This window comes from Phocoena phocoena, chromosome 12 (assembly GCF_963924675.1).
Source record: "Phocoena phocoena chromosome 12, mPhoPho1.1, whole genome shotgun sequence".
Lineage (NCBI taxonomy): Eukaryota > Metazoa > Chordata > Mammalia > Artiodactyla > Phocoenidae > Phocoena > Phocoena phocoena.
The window spans coordinates 76,462,439-76,478,387 of NC_089230.1; the positions used below are offsets into that span (position 1 = coordinate 76,462,439).

Sequence of the window (15,949 nt, forward strand, 5' to 3'; positions counted from 1 at the left end):
TGTGTCCCCTGCATTGGCTGGTGGATTCTTAACCACTGTGCCACCAAGGAAGCCCGGTAAGGATACTTCTGATACTTGTCTCTTAAGAATTTTATGTAGGGCATTGGCTTTGCTTCCGTTATATTGGTTCTGATATGTTTTCCAAATGCCTCTTTAAAAATTTTAACTAAAGTAAGAAATAATCTTGTGTGCTTTTGAAAATCTTTCAAAGGTGGTAACTTGTAGCTTGCTGCTTTAGAAATGGAAAATTTGCTTTAATTTCTAACAGTTGGGATTGTGCTTAATGGGAGATAAATCTATGATATTTAAATTACTTTCCCCCCCTTTTCCTGCATGTGAACTTGCATTTAAAAAAATGTATAATAGGATCTGGAATCTCAAGGGAGAGATGATCATGAAGAAGCAGGGATTCTAAACCCAATTGTGGAAAGAGAAGACAAATTTGTTAAAGATCAAGGACTCCATGCTGTGAAACAGGAGGCTGAGAAGCTGGAGGATGGTAAGAAAGAGTTTAAGCAAGTGATAAGTCAGCATCCCTTGGAAAAGAAAGGGTTAATATCCCCTAATATCTTCTAGCTGAACAGTGAACTGGTTATACAGAACAAGAAAAGGTTGTTACAGTGGTGGGGGGGAGTCTATCAAGCAGTCAGAAACGTTTGAATGAAGTTACTAAGGACAGAAAAAGAATGAAGACTGTAAGTTGCTATTTGGGATTAGGGGATAGAAACAAGTTACCTTCAGAAAATTCAGATAAAGTAGAATTCATTTGAAAGGGGAAAAAATTCTTTATGTATTACTAAAGCCTGATGAAGAGATAACTGAAAGACAACCCTGTTTATTGGCTTGACCTTGAGCCTGTCTACTCTGTAGACAAGCCCAAACATTAAAATCAATGAATTGTGAGGCCTTGAATATATTCCTATAATTTTTCTTCAGTTTTAATATATAAAATAAATCTTTAACATATTCAACCATTAATGTGGAAGTTTAGTGAACCAATTCACATAGTTTCAGGTACTGGAAATGAAGTTCAGGAATAAATCCATTTTCATTTGGATAAAATGTCTTAAAGGTATAAGCGAGAAGGATCCCAGACTCTAATCCTTTGCATGTATTTTATTAATTATGTATTAGCTGCTTACAGAGAAATACTGTTTTTCCCTTAAAGTTAACAAAAAATCATGACCTAATTATTGCTTAGAGTATGTATATTTTTGTGTGTGTATTTAAAACCATCTAACAGTTGAAATAGAAGCCACATTTATGTCAATGTTGGCTAAACCACAAAGGAAGACGCTTGCAACATATTAAACTATAGAGTAGAAAATAGGTATTATGGTCAGTTCTGTCTAGGAACCAGGAAAAGGAATAAAGTAGCAGAAGACTATCACTTCTTTGTCATTTTTGACTGATTTTTTTTTTTCCTGGAGTCTGTGTGGAATGATCTGATTATCAGTGAGAAATACGTGCCATTTATAAAGTTACCAAATGCATAGTGTCCTTACATGTTTAATATTTTTAGTTTTTTCATTTAGAAATCCTTTCAGAATTATAGTAAAGTGGCAATAATAGCCAGAGAACCACGTAAGAGTAAGTTGTATACTTCATGGCCATATCCTAAAATACTTTCATATGTATTTCTCCAAGATAAGGACATTCTCTTCTATCATTCCGGTGTAGTTTAACTTCAGGAAAGTTAACTTTGATACAACACATTTCTCCAATCTGCAGTCCACAGTACTGTTTTGTCAGTTGACACAGTATTGTCCTTTATAGCATTTTCTTCCCTTTTTTTTTTTTTTAACATCTTTATTGGGGTATAATTGCTTTACAATGGTGTCTTAGTTTCTGCTTTATAACAAAGTGAATCAGTTATGCATATACATATGTTCCCATATCTCTTCCCTCTTGTGTCTCCCTCCCTATCCCACCCCTCCAGGCGGTCACAAAGCACTGAGCTGATCTCCCTGTGCTATGCGGCTGCTTCCCACTAGCTATCTACCTTATGTTTGGTAGTGTATATATGTCCATGCCTCTCTCTCGCTTTGTCGCAGCTCACCCTTCCCCCTCCCCATATCCTCAAGTCCGTTCTCCAGTAGATCTGTGTCTTTATTCCTTTCTTACCCCTAGGTTCTTCATGACATTTTTTTTCCTCTTAAATTCCATATATATGTGTTAGCATACGGTATTTGTCTTTCTCTTTCTGACTTACTTCACTCTGTATGACAGACTCTAGGTCTATCCACCTCATTACAAAGAGCTCAATTTCGTTTCTTTTTATGGCTGAGTAATATTCCATTGTATATATGTGCCACATCTTCTTTATCCACTCATCCGATGATGAGCACTTAGGTTGTCTCCATCTCCGGGCTATTGTAAATAGAGCTGCAATGAACATTTTGGTACATGACTCTTTTTGAATTATGGTTTTCTCAGGGTATATGCCCAGTAGTGGGATTGCTGGGTCCTATGGTAGTTCTATTTGTAGTTTTTTAAGGAACCTCCATACTGTTCTCCATAGTGGCTGAACCAATTCACACTCCCACCAGCAGTGCAAGAGTGTTCCCTTTTCTCCACACCCTCTGCAGCATTTATTGTTTCTAGATTTTTTGATGATGGCCATTCTGACTGGTGTGAGATGATATCTCATTGTAGTTTTGATTTGCATTTCTCTAATGATTAATGATGTTGAGCATTCTTTCATGTGTTTGTTGGCAGTCTGTATATCTTCTTTGGATAAATGTCTATTTAGGTCTTCTGCCCATTTTTGGATGGGGTTGTTTGTTTTTTTGTTATTGAGCTGCATGAGCTGCTTGTAAATTTTGGAAATTAATCCTTTGTCAGTTGCTTCATTTGCAAATATTTTCTCCCATTCTGAGGGTTGTCTTTTGGTCTTGTTTATGGTTTCCTTTGCTGTGCAAAAGCTTTGAAGTTTCATTAGGTCCCATTTGTTTATTTTTGTTTTTATTTCCATTTCTCTAGGAGGTGGGTCAAAAAGGACCTTGCTGTGATTTATGTCATAGAGTGTTCTGCCTATGTTTTCCTCTAAGAGTTTGATAGTGTCTGGCCTTACATTTAGGTCTTTAATCCATTTTGAGCTTATTTTTGTGTATGGTGTTAGGGAGTGTTCTAATCTCATACTTTTACAGGTACCTGTCCAGTTTTCCCAGCACCACTTATTGAAGAGGCTGTCCTTTCTCCACTGTACATTCCTGCCTCCTTTATCAAAGATAAGGTGACCATATGTGTGTGGGTTTATCTCTGGACTTTCTATCCTGTTCCATTGATCTATATTTCTGTCTTTGTGCCAGTACCATACTGTCTTGATTACTGTCGCTTTGTAGTATAGTCTGAAGTCAGGGAGCCTGATTCCTCCAGCTCCGTTTTTCGTTCTCAAGATTGCTTTGGCTATTCGGGGTCTTTTGTGTTTCCATACAAATTGTGAAATTTTTTGTTCTAGTTCTGTGAAAAATGCCAGTGGTAGTTTGATAGGGATTGCATTGAATCTGTAGATTGCTTTGGGTAGTAGAGTGATTTTCACAATGTTGATTCTTCCAATCCAAGAACATGGTATATCTCTCCATCTATTTGTATCATCTTTAATTTCTTTCATCAGTGTGTCTTATAATTTTCTGCATACAGGTCTTTTGTCTCCTTAGGTAGGTTTATTCCTAGATATTTTATTCTTTTTGTTGCAATGGTAAATGGGAGTGTTTTCTTGATTTCACTTTCAGATTTTTCATCATTAGTGTATAGGAATGCCAGAGATTTCTGTGCATTAATTTTGTAACCTGCTACTTTATCAAATTCATTGAGTAGCTCTAGTAGTTTTCTGGTAGCATCTTTAGGATTCTCTGTGTATAGTATCATGTCATCTGCTAACAGTGACAGCTTTACTTCTTCTTTTCAGATTTGGATTCCTTTTATTTCCTTTTCTTCTCTGATTGCTGTGGCTAAAACTTCCAAAACTATGTTGAATAAGAGTGGTGAGAGTGGGCAACCTTGTCTTGTTCCTGATCTTAGTGGAAATGCTTTCAGTTTTTCACCATTGAGGATGATGTTGGCTGTGGGTCTGTCATTTATGGCCTTTATTATGTTGAGGAAAGTTCCCTCTATGCCTACTTTCTGCAGGGTTTTTATCATAAATGGGTGTTGAATTTTGTTGAAAGCTTTCTCTGCATCTATTGAGATGATCATATGGTTTTTCTCCTTCAATTTGTTAATGTTGTGTATCACATTGATTGATTTGCGTATATTGAAGAATCCTTGCATTTCTGGAATAAACCCCACTTGATCATGGTGTATGATCCTTTTAATGTGCTGTTGGATTCTGTTTGCTAGTATTTTGTTGAGGATTTTTGCATCTGTGTTCACCAGTGATATTGGCCTGTAGTTTTCTTTCTTTGTGACATCCTTGTCTGGTTTTGGTATCAAGGTGGTGGTGGCCTCGTAGAAGGAATTTGGGAGTGTTCCTCCCTCTGCTATATTTTGGAAGAGTTTGAGAAGGATAGGTGTTAGCTCTTCTCTAAATGTTTGATAGAATTCACCTGTGAAGCCATCTGGTCCTGGGCTTTTGTTTGTTGGAAGATTTTTAATCACAGTTTCAATTTCAGTGCTTGTGATTGGTCTGTTCATATTTTCTATTTCTTCCTGATTCAGTCTTGGCAGGTTGTGCATTTCTAAGAATTTGTCCATGTCTTCCAGGTTGTCCATCTTATTGGCATAGAGTTGCTTGTAGTAACCTCTCATGATCTTTTGTATTTCTGCAGTGTCAGTTGTTACCTCTCCTGTTTCGTTTCTAATTCTATTGATTTGAGTCTTCTCCCTTTTTTTCTTGATGAGTCTGGCTAATGGTTTGTCTATTTTGTTTATCTTCTCAAAGAAGCAGCTTTTAGTTTTATTGATCTTTGCTATCGTTTCCTTCATTTCTTTTTCATTTATTTCTGATCTGATATTTTTGATTTCTTTCCTTCTGCTAACTTTGGGGTTTTTTTGTTCTTCTTTCTCTAATTGCTTTAGGTGCAAGGTTAGGTTGTTAATTCGAGATGTTTCCTGTTTCTTAAGTTGGGCTTGTATTGCTATAAACTTCCCTTTTAGAACTGCTTTTGCTGCATCCCATAGGTTTTGGGTCATCGTATCTCCATTGTCATTTGTTTCTAGGTATTTTTTAATTTCCTCTTTGATTTCTTCAGTGATCACTTGGTTATTAAGTACTGTATTGTTTAGCCTCCGTGTGTTTGTATTTTTTACAGATCTTTTCCTGTAATTGATATCTAGTCTCATAGCATTGTGGTCGGCAAAGATACTTGATACAATTTCAATTTTCTTAAATTTACCAAGGCTTGATTTGTGACCCAAGATATGATCTATCCTGGAGAATGTTCCATGGGCACTTGAGAAAAATATGTATTGTGTTGTTTTTGGATGGAGTGTCCTATAAATATCAATTAAGTCCATCTTGTTTAATGTATCATTTAAAGCTTGTGTTTCCTTATTTATTTTCATTTTGGATGATCTGTTCTTTGGTGAAAGTGGGGTGTTCAAGTTCCCTACTATGAATGTGTTACTGTTGATTTCCCCTTTTATGGCTGTTAGTATTTGCCTTATGTATTGAGGTGCTCCTATGTTGGGTGCATAAATATTTACAATTGTTATATCTTCTTGGATCGATCCCGTGATCATTATTGTTCTTCTTTGTCTCTTCTAATAGTCTTTATTTTAAAGTCTATTTTGTCTGATATGAGAACTGCTACTCCAGCTTTCTTATGGTTTCCATTTGCATGGCATATCTTTTTCCATCCCCTCACTTTCAGTCTGTATGTGTCTCTAGGTCTGAAGTGGGTCTCTTGTAGACAGCATATATATGGGTCTTGTTTTTGTATCCATTCAGCCAATCTGTGTCTTTTCGTGGGAGCATTTAGGCCATTTACATTTAAGGTAATTATTGATATGTATGTTCCTATTCCCATTTTCCTAATTGTTTTGGGTTCGTTATTGTAGGTCTTTTCCTTCTCTTGTGTTTCTTGTCTAGAGAAGTTCCTTTAGCATTTGTTGTAAAGCTGGTTTGGTGGTGCTGAACTCTCTCAGCTTTTGCTTATCTGTAGAGGTTTTAATTTCTCCATCAAATCTGAATGAGATCCTTGCTGGGTAGAGTAATCTTGGTTTCAGGTTTTTCTCCTTCATCACTTTCAGTATGTCCTGCCATTCCCTTCTGGTTTGCAGAGTTTCTGCTGAAAGATCAGCTGTTAACCTTATGGGGATTCCCTTGTGTGTTATTTGTTGTTTTTCCCTTGCTGCTTTTAATATGCTTTCTTTGTATTTAATTTTTGACAGTTTGATTAATATGTGTCTTGGTGTATTTCTCCTTGGATTTATCTTGTATGGGACTCTCTGTGCTTCCTGGACTTGATTAACTATTTCCTTTCCCATATTAGGGAAGTTTTCAACTCTAATCTCTTCACATATTTTCTCAGTCCCTTTCTTTTTCTCTTCTTCTTCTGGATCCCCTATAATTCGAATGTTGGTGCGTTTGATGTTGTCCCAGAGGTCTCTGAGACTGTCCTCAGTTCTTTTCATTCTTTCTTCTTTATTCTGCTCTGCAGTAGTTATTTCCACTATTTTATCTTCCAGGTCACTTATCCGTTCTTCTGCCTCAGTTATTCTGCTATTGATCCCATCTTATTTTTCATTTCATTTATTGTGCTGTTCATCGTTGTTTGTTTCATCTTTAGTTCTTCTAGGTCCTTGTTAAGTGTTTCTTGCATTTTGTCTATTCTATTTCCAAGATTTGGGATCATCTTTACTATAATTATTCTGAATTCTTTTTCAGGTAGACTGCCTATTTCCTCTTCATTTGTTAGGTCTGGTGGGTTTTTATCTTGCTCCTTCATCTGCAGTGTGATTTTCTGTCTTCTCATTTTGCTTATCTTACTGTGTTTGGGGTCTCCTTTTTGCAGGCTGCAGGTTCGTAGTTCCCGTTGTTTTTTGGTGTCTGTCCCCAGTGGCTAAGGTTGGTTCAGTGTGTTGTGTAGTCTTCCTGGTGGAGGGGACTAGTGCCTGTGTTCTGGTGGATGAGGCTGGATCTTGTCTCTCTGGTGGGCAGGTCCACGTCTGGTGGTGTGTTTTGGGGTGTCTGTGGACTTATTATGATTTTAGGCAGCCTCTCTGCTAATGGGTGGGGTTGTGTTCCTGTCTTGCTAGTTGTTTGGCATAGGGTGTCCAGCACTGTAGCTTGCTGGTCGTTGAGTGAAGCTGGGTGCTGGTGTTGAGATGGAGATCTCTGGGAGATTTTCGCCATTTGATATTATGTGGAGCTGGGAGGTCTCTTGTGGACCAGTGTCCTGAAGTTGGCTCTGCCACCTCAGAGGCACAGCACTGATTCCTGCCTGCAGCACCAAGAGCCTTTCATCCACATGGCTGGAGATGGCATCAGATTCCACGGGTCCAGGGCTCGGTCCTTTGCGACTGCCCTCCCGCCTGCTTCAGACACCAATCACCATTCGAGTCTTTTGGGAGGTCTGGGGTCTTCTGCCAGCGTTCAGTAGGTGTTCTGTAGGAGTTGTTCCACGTGTAGATGTATTTCTGATGTATTTGTGGGGAGGAAGGTGATTTCTGCGTCTTACTTGTCTGCCATCTTCCTCGCCGTCTCCGCATTTTCTTCCCTTTAGGATGTGATCATGAATTGCATTTAGTTCTCATATCTTTTCAGTCTCCTTTCATCTAAAACAGCTACTCAGCCTTTTAAAAATATTTTGTGAGATTAACATTTTTCATGAACACCAACCCCTTTTTTTAATAAAATGTTTCTTGTTTGGGGTTTATCTGAAGTTTTCTTTTAATTAAATTCAGGTTATTGCATCTTCTGTCAGAACACTACATAAGTGATGTTGTGTCCCTCTCAGAGTATGACATCCAAATGTTCAATTTATTTTTAAAGTTTTTGCTCCACCCATCCCACCATCCTCCATTCAGTGTACAGCACACTATTAGGTATAAAAAATAGGCAGAGAACCTTCTTTCTCACCCCTAACTTGAAGAACAAAATTTTTTCTATAATTGTGACTCTTAAATATATATTAAGTATATATTATTTTTTGAAACCCTAAATATCAAGTATAAAAGTGAAATTTATGGTGTCCACCCTCACTGTAGCGATCATACACAAATTAGGTAAAGCTATTGCTTTGTAAAAGATGAGAGTTGAGTTTTCTTATTTGAAAATACTACTGTAAAATCCCATTTTTAATATTTGATTTCATACAGAGCGGGAAAGAGAAGAACTTGCTAAAAAGCAAAAGGAAAAGACATCTTTGTTGGAGAGAGAAGAAAAGCCAGTGTTGGAAACTGGAAGATACCGAATGGAAACCTACCACATTCAAAATACTGATAAATTGGAAGAAGAGGAAGAAGAAAGGCTGAAGAGAGAAATGCTACTTGCTAAACTGAATGAAATCAGCAGAGAACTCCAAGGTTCTCGGAATCTAAAATATCCTTCTCTGCCATTGCTTCGTGATTTGGAATCAAAGCTGCGCTCCCCAGAGAGAAACCCCAAAACACACACATTCTTTGAATCCTCGGAGAGACTATTTAATGGGCATCATTTGCAAGACATCAGTCTTTTCAGTACAAAAGGCGATGGTGAGAATCCAGGCAGTATCAGAAAACCAGCCTCTCCAGATGGGCTTGCATTTGGTAGCTATGTGCCTTCATTTGCGAAAACATTAGGCAAGTCAAGTCCAGTTAGCCACAAGAGTAGCCTTTTGGATTTCCAAAGAAACAATATAGAGAAATTTAGTAAAGACAGTGTCGATTTAATTACAAGAAAAGAGAAAAAAGCTAATCTGATGGAACAGCTATTTGGTGCCAGTGGCGGCAGCAGCATTTCCTCTAAAAGCAGTGACCCAAATTCTCTGGCTGCCACCAATGGAGACTTTGACCCTCTAAATTTTCTCCCTGGGGATAAAAGCAGCAGGGGTAGGGAATATGATGATGACGATGACTTTTTCTTCAGCAAAGGAAGAAGTTTTAATCCAAATAGACACCAATTAAAACATGCAAACAGTAAACCAGCAGTAAAAGGTGATTCTGTAGAAGATGAAATTGAAGAAGTAGCACTGAGATGACTGACAGTATATATTTTTTCCAATTGTAAATATTAAAATGTTTCAATACAGTATTTATTTTATTATAAAGAGTTTTTAATAAATATTAAGTCCTTATTAAGCAATAGTTTTTAAAGTATAAATACAGCGGAAATAAAAAGATCATATCACACTGCATAGCTAGTTTGCCAAGAATGAAGCATACTCTTTTGACTGAAACCGAAAATAGACATGCATCTTACTTTCTTTTTACAAATAGGTTTTACCTCTGAATCAGCTCAGTGGGGAGTTTTACTCCACCCTATTTATTTATTTATTTAATTTTTGGCCCTGTCCTCTCTGAGCTAAATACAGTCTTCCTGCTGATTGTCGAATGGAAATGAAGAGTGAGAGGCTCTGTTGGGAAGTGTGGCAAGGCTGAGGGTACTCTTAAGGGGAACAGTGACAACATGGGGACTTCCCATTCCTCTGGAAGCAACCACAGTTAAATGCCACTCATTTCCCAATTACAGAGTCTCGTTAAATCACTTACCTACAACTGTGCTAATACATTAGGTTGAATTCAGAAGATGTTTGTTTGGGTGGACAGTTCCCTGTCATGGCTCCCAGAGGCTTGGGTGCAGTGTCATCAGTAATTCGTCTTCTTGATCTCCTACGCTTTTTATATCTCAGTGACTAGATGTGAGAGTTCATACCAAATACACGGAACAGAAGAAATTTCATCCCAAAATAGCAAGATTTTCAACTCAATTATGTTTCCAGAGTAATGTAACTAGGAAATTTTAATACGTACTTTTAAGATTTGAACTTACTGTCAAACCAAAGAGATAACGATAGTGTGATACTATTGGACTTACAGGGCTGATTTTAAAGCAACCTTGGTAAAAGTTGTTTAAGAGATGGGGCTCCTGCCTTGCGGAGTAGGGTGGTCGATTTTCTGTTGAAAAGTGTTTGGTCTTCTGCTGTTTGTAGCTCATGTCAGCTGCAAAGGAGTTGATGACCTTGGATTATGCTGGGCATGACTGGTCTTTAAGAAACAGTAATACACCACCAACCAAGGAGAAAACACAGTTCAGATGAAGAGTGGTGGAAATAGTGTGTCAGGGGAAGAATAAATAATGTTGATGGGCACTTATTCTAAAGTGAACTGTTGTTTTCAAGAATTTACTACATATTTGCTCATAGTATGATTTCTCATGCCAAGCATACATACTGATGAGGGGACTAGAGTTACTGTTTTATCTTGAGTTCTTATAAATGCTTATTATTGAATATAATTTCATAATTCTTTGACAAGACTGACCTGGTTAGGTCTCTAATGAAAAGATGTTACCACCTGGCATCTTCTAAATTGTGTTCCTGTTATTTACTGGGAACTGAATCTCTCAAAAGTGCTAAACTATATTAAAAAATTTTTAATAAAGTTTTCTATGACTGATATAAATAAGCATTTAGTATATTGTAAATCATTCTAATATACGTAAACCACAATATTGTAGTGGAGTTCTTGATAAAATATTATGTACTGTTAATTTTGTTCATAGCTGCTAATTTTTCAGCCAAAAGTATTCTAATTTTTAGGGTTTTTTTGTTCTAAAGGCTTTTGTAAAAAGTCCTTTAGTAAAGTTTTATATTCAGGTCATTTTAGTTAGTCTCTTGCTTTTTTCTACCTGATGTTTTCTAGTCTTTGTAACCAGATGCAATAAGGCAGAATTATTAAATTAAACCTAAAATTAAGTTATAGGCTTAGCATTATGGTCTTAAGCGTTAAAATTGGAGATTATACAGAACAAGTTTTTATGAACAAACCTTAGTGAATAACTTTTTTTTCCCCTAAATGTCAAGTTAAATTTATTTGCACTCAGAACTCTTATTAATAAAAATGTAAAACACACTGACTCTTTGTTTGAATGGTACCTTCCTTAAGGTCACTTGGGAAATATATAGTGGAAATAGGACCTGCAGGGTTTTTATTTCATTATTCACCTTCTTAAATTTTCCTATTCAGTATTTTTAGTTGAAGTAGACGAATCTGCCCTAAGTCGGGTTAGACAGTATGCTTAGCCTTATCAGATAATTATAGTCTTAATGAATTCTTTCACGCTTCATAGCTGTCATAACGGCTTATGTTGCTTATAATATTAAAAGGCGGCGGTAAGGGGGACTAGATTGAATCAAAATAAACACTTCAGTGCTGACGCACTGGCTTTCTGATGCTCATCCCCACCTCACTTTCAGACACGCTGAAACTTCTGCTGTCCCTGGCTGGGTGTTAACCTGGGTAGAGCCTGCAAGTCCGTCTGGTGCAAAGGGGATGGGAAACTTGTATTACGGTGACAGTGTGGACTTTTTAGGATTAAAGAAGTTACCATAAATTGTCAAGAAAGGATCTTTTAAAGCTTTTTCCTTTCTACGCAATAAATGCCCCTTTCACCTTCAAGTCCCCTTTCGTATCACTTGAAAGTGTTTTTCTGTTCTGGGTTTTGAGCAAAGAGCACGTCATGTATTCATTCACTGACTGCTTGTTTGCGTGCTCCCTGGGGGGTGCGCGGCACGGTAGGAGGTGCCGGGAGAGTAAGGCCCTGCCTCTCCCTCAGTGTGGACACGAGCCGGGCTGCATCCCTGCCCTTCCATCCGCTCCCTGGGCGTCCTTGGGCTACTTAGCGATTACTAGTCTTTTATAATGCTTCCTAGGGTGGCTATGAGGAGTACCTGAAATACTTCGGTTAATGTTTGGCACAGTGCACGATACGTTATAAGCACTCAGTAAACATCAGCTGTTGTTATCACAGTTGTTATGAGTTTCCTTTAGGGACTACTTGGAAAAAATAGAGCATAGGTAATGTACACAAAATACATTGACATTATACTTTGAGTAAGAGACAAGCAAAAAGAGCTTCTAAACCTCCAAATTAACGTACAATATCTGTTACTGAATATATTGTGCCTCTTAGGTCTGCACTTAGAATGTCCCTTTATTCGGCACTAACTGTGTATGACTGATGAGCTGGCTTCCTAATCTACAAAAGAGTAAGTAGAACAGCTAAGTTTTGGAAAGCTTTTCTGAAGACAGTTTTAGTGACATAAGGAGAGGTAGAGAGTTAGCCTCATAGCAAAAAGACAATGAAGTCCAGAAAACACCGGACTTGGATTGCAGAATGTGACAATTTGTAGCCCAGCTCCCTCCCCCGTCAATGTCTGTGTGTGTCCTTGGATATGTTCAAAGCCTCTCCATACCGCCCCTCCCCTCTACGAGGTGGGGCTAATGACAGTACCTACCTCATGGTAGTTGCATACAGTAAATGAGTTCATACGTGAAAAATCTTGGAACCATTTGATGCTCAAATTGTTGATGTTCTGGAAAGGTAACGGAGAAAAGGGGGGATGAAGTGGTATTGTTGAATTCTATATATAGAATTGGCGGTTGGTGTTTTTATGTATGTGCTTTTTTCGCGTGATCCTCCCAAAGCTTTTTCTAAAGAAGGTGCTTACTATTGCTTCCATTTGACAGTTGAGACTAACGGGTTGTAATATATGATAGATTACACAGGTAACAGGCTGCATTCAATAGTCTCAATGTAAGAAGTCCAAAGAAATAAAGTATTTTAGGAAGAGTTTTGCAGTAGTGCTCTTTAAGTGGTAAGTGACAGAAACCCAAATAAGACTAGCTTAAACAGAGCAAGGAAATTAATTTTGGCTTGAATCTGGAAAGCTCAAGAAAATGTGCTTTGCTCCGGAGGTTAAAACAGTAGTGCCTACTCTCCACCTCTTAGCGTATCATTTGCTGGGTATCATTTCCAGATAACTTCTGCATTTGCTGACAGTATTGCAATTGGCAGCCCCAAGCGCTAGCCTCCCTTCAGCTGGCACCCACCTCAGAAAGAGAAAATCTTTCCTGTAGTTCTGGCAAAGGTCTGCCTGGCTAGTTTACGTTATGTGCTCGCCTGTAGGGCTGGTGGCATGTGCATGGGAGGCGTGGACTCCCTACTCTTAGCCCTCTTCCTGGAATGATTGGTATTTCTGTGGAGTGGGGGAGGCATTTTTCCCTGATGAAGACACTTTGGGCATAAAAAAGAAAATCGTATTTACTGTATTTCCCAATTAATTAAAAAAATGAATGGCTCTTAACAGAAGAAAACATCGAAAGGCTCTTAATGGAATAAGCTTTAGCTGCTTACTCCATACGCCTTATTCCTAGGAACAAGCCATTTCTGTGATAAGATAGGATTTCACCATGCTTGTGTTAAGAAGTTCACTTTGTTGTTAAAGGTGAGCAATTTCAGCGGTAGGTGAGTCTGCAAGACATTTAAACTACGCTTTTCTACGTTCATAGAAAAGGCTTAGAGATCCAGATACATATTTTCCCGTACTCAATGCTACATTTGCAAAATCTGTATCTGTTTATAAATGAAGACATTCTGTCTCAGTCCAGCACAAAACAAAAATCAGAAATAGGTAGCCAGGGTAGGGTAGAAAGAACACAGGATTTGGGGTTTGTCACTTGCTAATTACAACCTTGGTCAAATAATTTGACTTAAGGTTCCTCGGATGGGGAGTAGGGCAGATCATATCTTACAAGGGTTATCGCGATGATTAATAAAAGGATGTGTTCTTGAGAGAAGAGAATAAGTGAAACAGTGTGGCATGTCAGCATAGGGAGAGCATCACCTCGTCAGTGTTTTACTTCCGTACCAAACGCCTCAAACTTTTGTTTCACAGCAGATGCTTGCTAATACGGAATTTTAAAAAACGAAACGTGCGATTTCACCCTGTAATCTGCCATCTTTGAAGTGGCTCTTGTCTTTACAGAGCCACGCGGAGGTTACAGTTTTTCCACAGAAGGCACTTTGCTGCTTCTGGGAACAAGCCGCCTGTGGGAGAAGCAGTTTTACACACATAGTTTTGCTTCACTAGCCGTTTCCATGGAGGAGGAATAGATGGAAATCCGGAGCCCACATTGTGTTCTGAAGACAGGGCATTGAAATTCAGGGTGAAGCCTCCCTGCCACAGAGCGAGGATCGCCCTGAATAGCATGGCCAAAAGCAGCTGCCTTGCCTCTCTCTCTGTAACTGACCTAAATATCAAATTTCAGAACTCCCGTCCCAGTGGATATTGATCCTGGCTAGGCATACTTTTCATACAATCTATATATATAACAGGACATCATAGATTTCAGATTTTTTTTTTTATCCTGATAAAAAGAACCCAAGAGTTACCCTACCTAGGCAATCGTGGATACAGAAAATTTCTGGGTACACCTGAGAACAAAGGTTTATTGAAGTCCTTTTGTCCTTCTATAAGAACTTAGCCCCAAATCTTAAATTTCGCTGCAATATTTGCTTCTAATTTCAATGATATCTGTACTATTTACTCTCCTAAACACTGACAAAGGACCTCCTTGACTTAATCGGCACATATCTGTTCTTTATTTAAAATATTTTCAGTAAAAACTAGAATCAGTAGAACCAAAGAACAGGGGCCAGGAAAATCTGTCATGTTATCACCTCAAACATTATCACCGGGGTCCAGAAACAATGGCACGCATAACTCTGAAGTCGAGCTTTATCATAAATACGCAGTCCTTGGTTCTAAGCAGGAAATAATGGCATCTCTCTGAACAATAACCACGGTTTTTCTCTTGAAGAACAGATTCAGCTTCATTTAAATAGACACATTTGCTTTAAACTTGAGGCAGTAGTTCTCAAAGTGTGTCCCCAAAGCCACCCAGAGCTGCAGCAGTGTCCCCTGAGGAACTTGTTAGAAATGCTAGTTCCCGGGCTCCACTCCAGACCTCTGAAATTAGAAAGTCCAGGGGTGGGTCAGTCTGTATTTGAAGAGGCCCTCCAGGGGATGGCACTGCAGCTGAAGTCTGAGAACTACTGCTCTAACCTAACAATAGGAGGTGGTGGTGAGGGGAAACGTTCCTACACAGACGGAAGTGGCTGCCTGCAAGTTTTTGCAAATTCGAATCTTAGCACTGAGGGCTTGGGGTTACAGTGTGCAGGTGCTGGATCTGGACTCACCTTTGCCCCTCACACTGCGTGCCACCTAGACTAGAAATAAGCCACTTCTTTACGGCTATAACCAGATACGGTCTAACTGTTAGCTCTCTGTGGCTAATATATCAGAAGATTTGAACTAGTCAGGAAAGAGAAACGCCTTTGGAACAACCAGCACCAAAAAGATTAGTTAGTTCATATGTCATTCCTCCATCACAGCCTGTAACCCCCAAGCTTCCAGAAAAACTTTCCAAACATCCTCCAGCACTCCCTGAAGGAAAACTAATCAATGTGGTTTAAATTTGACATTACATCTAAAAGTTCAGCTTTCTCAGTTTGAGGTGTGTGTGTGTGTGTGTGTATGTGTGTGTGTGTGTGCTTAATGATCCAGGCAAGTAGCTTTCTGTGCCTGAGGTTTAAGAAATATTAAAATTATCTAAATTAGCCTATATACAGGGAATATGTTAAACAAAAGAAAAATTAGAAGTATTCAGATTTCTCATGTCCACTCCTTAGCATTGCTGAAGACATGTATATAAACAAGAATGCCTATATACATCCAGGGGAAGTTTTTATTTCTAGACAAAGTAGGCCATGTTTTCACAAGTTTGGATTTTGTTTGCTGTACAAAGTCTCCATCTGTCTTTCTCTGGCTTCCTTGATTTATGCATCTGTTACCCAAAAATACCCTACCTCATCTCGGACAGACCTGTTTCTGTGTAATCTGTTATAAACATATATAGATATAGAGATAAAGATGGGGCCGAATATCAGGCCATGTAGAATAACGGTGGTGATTATGGGGAGTCTGGACTGGTGGTCGAAGGACGTAGGACATAGCGGTGATGA

General features: G+C 38.5%; 1 protein-coding gene across 1 annotated transcript in view; it reads left to right on the top strand.

The window, feature by feature from the left end:
* Positions 1 to 9,122, top strand: part of LCA5 (lebercilin LCA5) — a 62,104-nt gene extending 52,982 nt beyond the window's left edge. The window contains exons 6-7 of the mRNA XM_065889152.1: positions 367 to 499; positions 8,263 to 9,122. Coding sequence (XP_065745224.1) covers positions 367 to 499; positions 8,263 to 9,122 — 993 coding nt within the window. The remainder of the gene's footprint in view (positions 1 to 366; positions 500 to 8,262) is intronic.
* Positions 9,123 to 15,949: the final 6,827 nt, after the last annotated feature.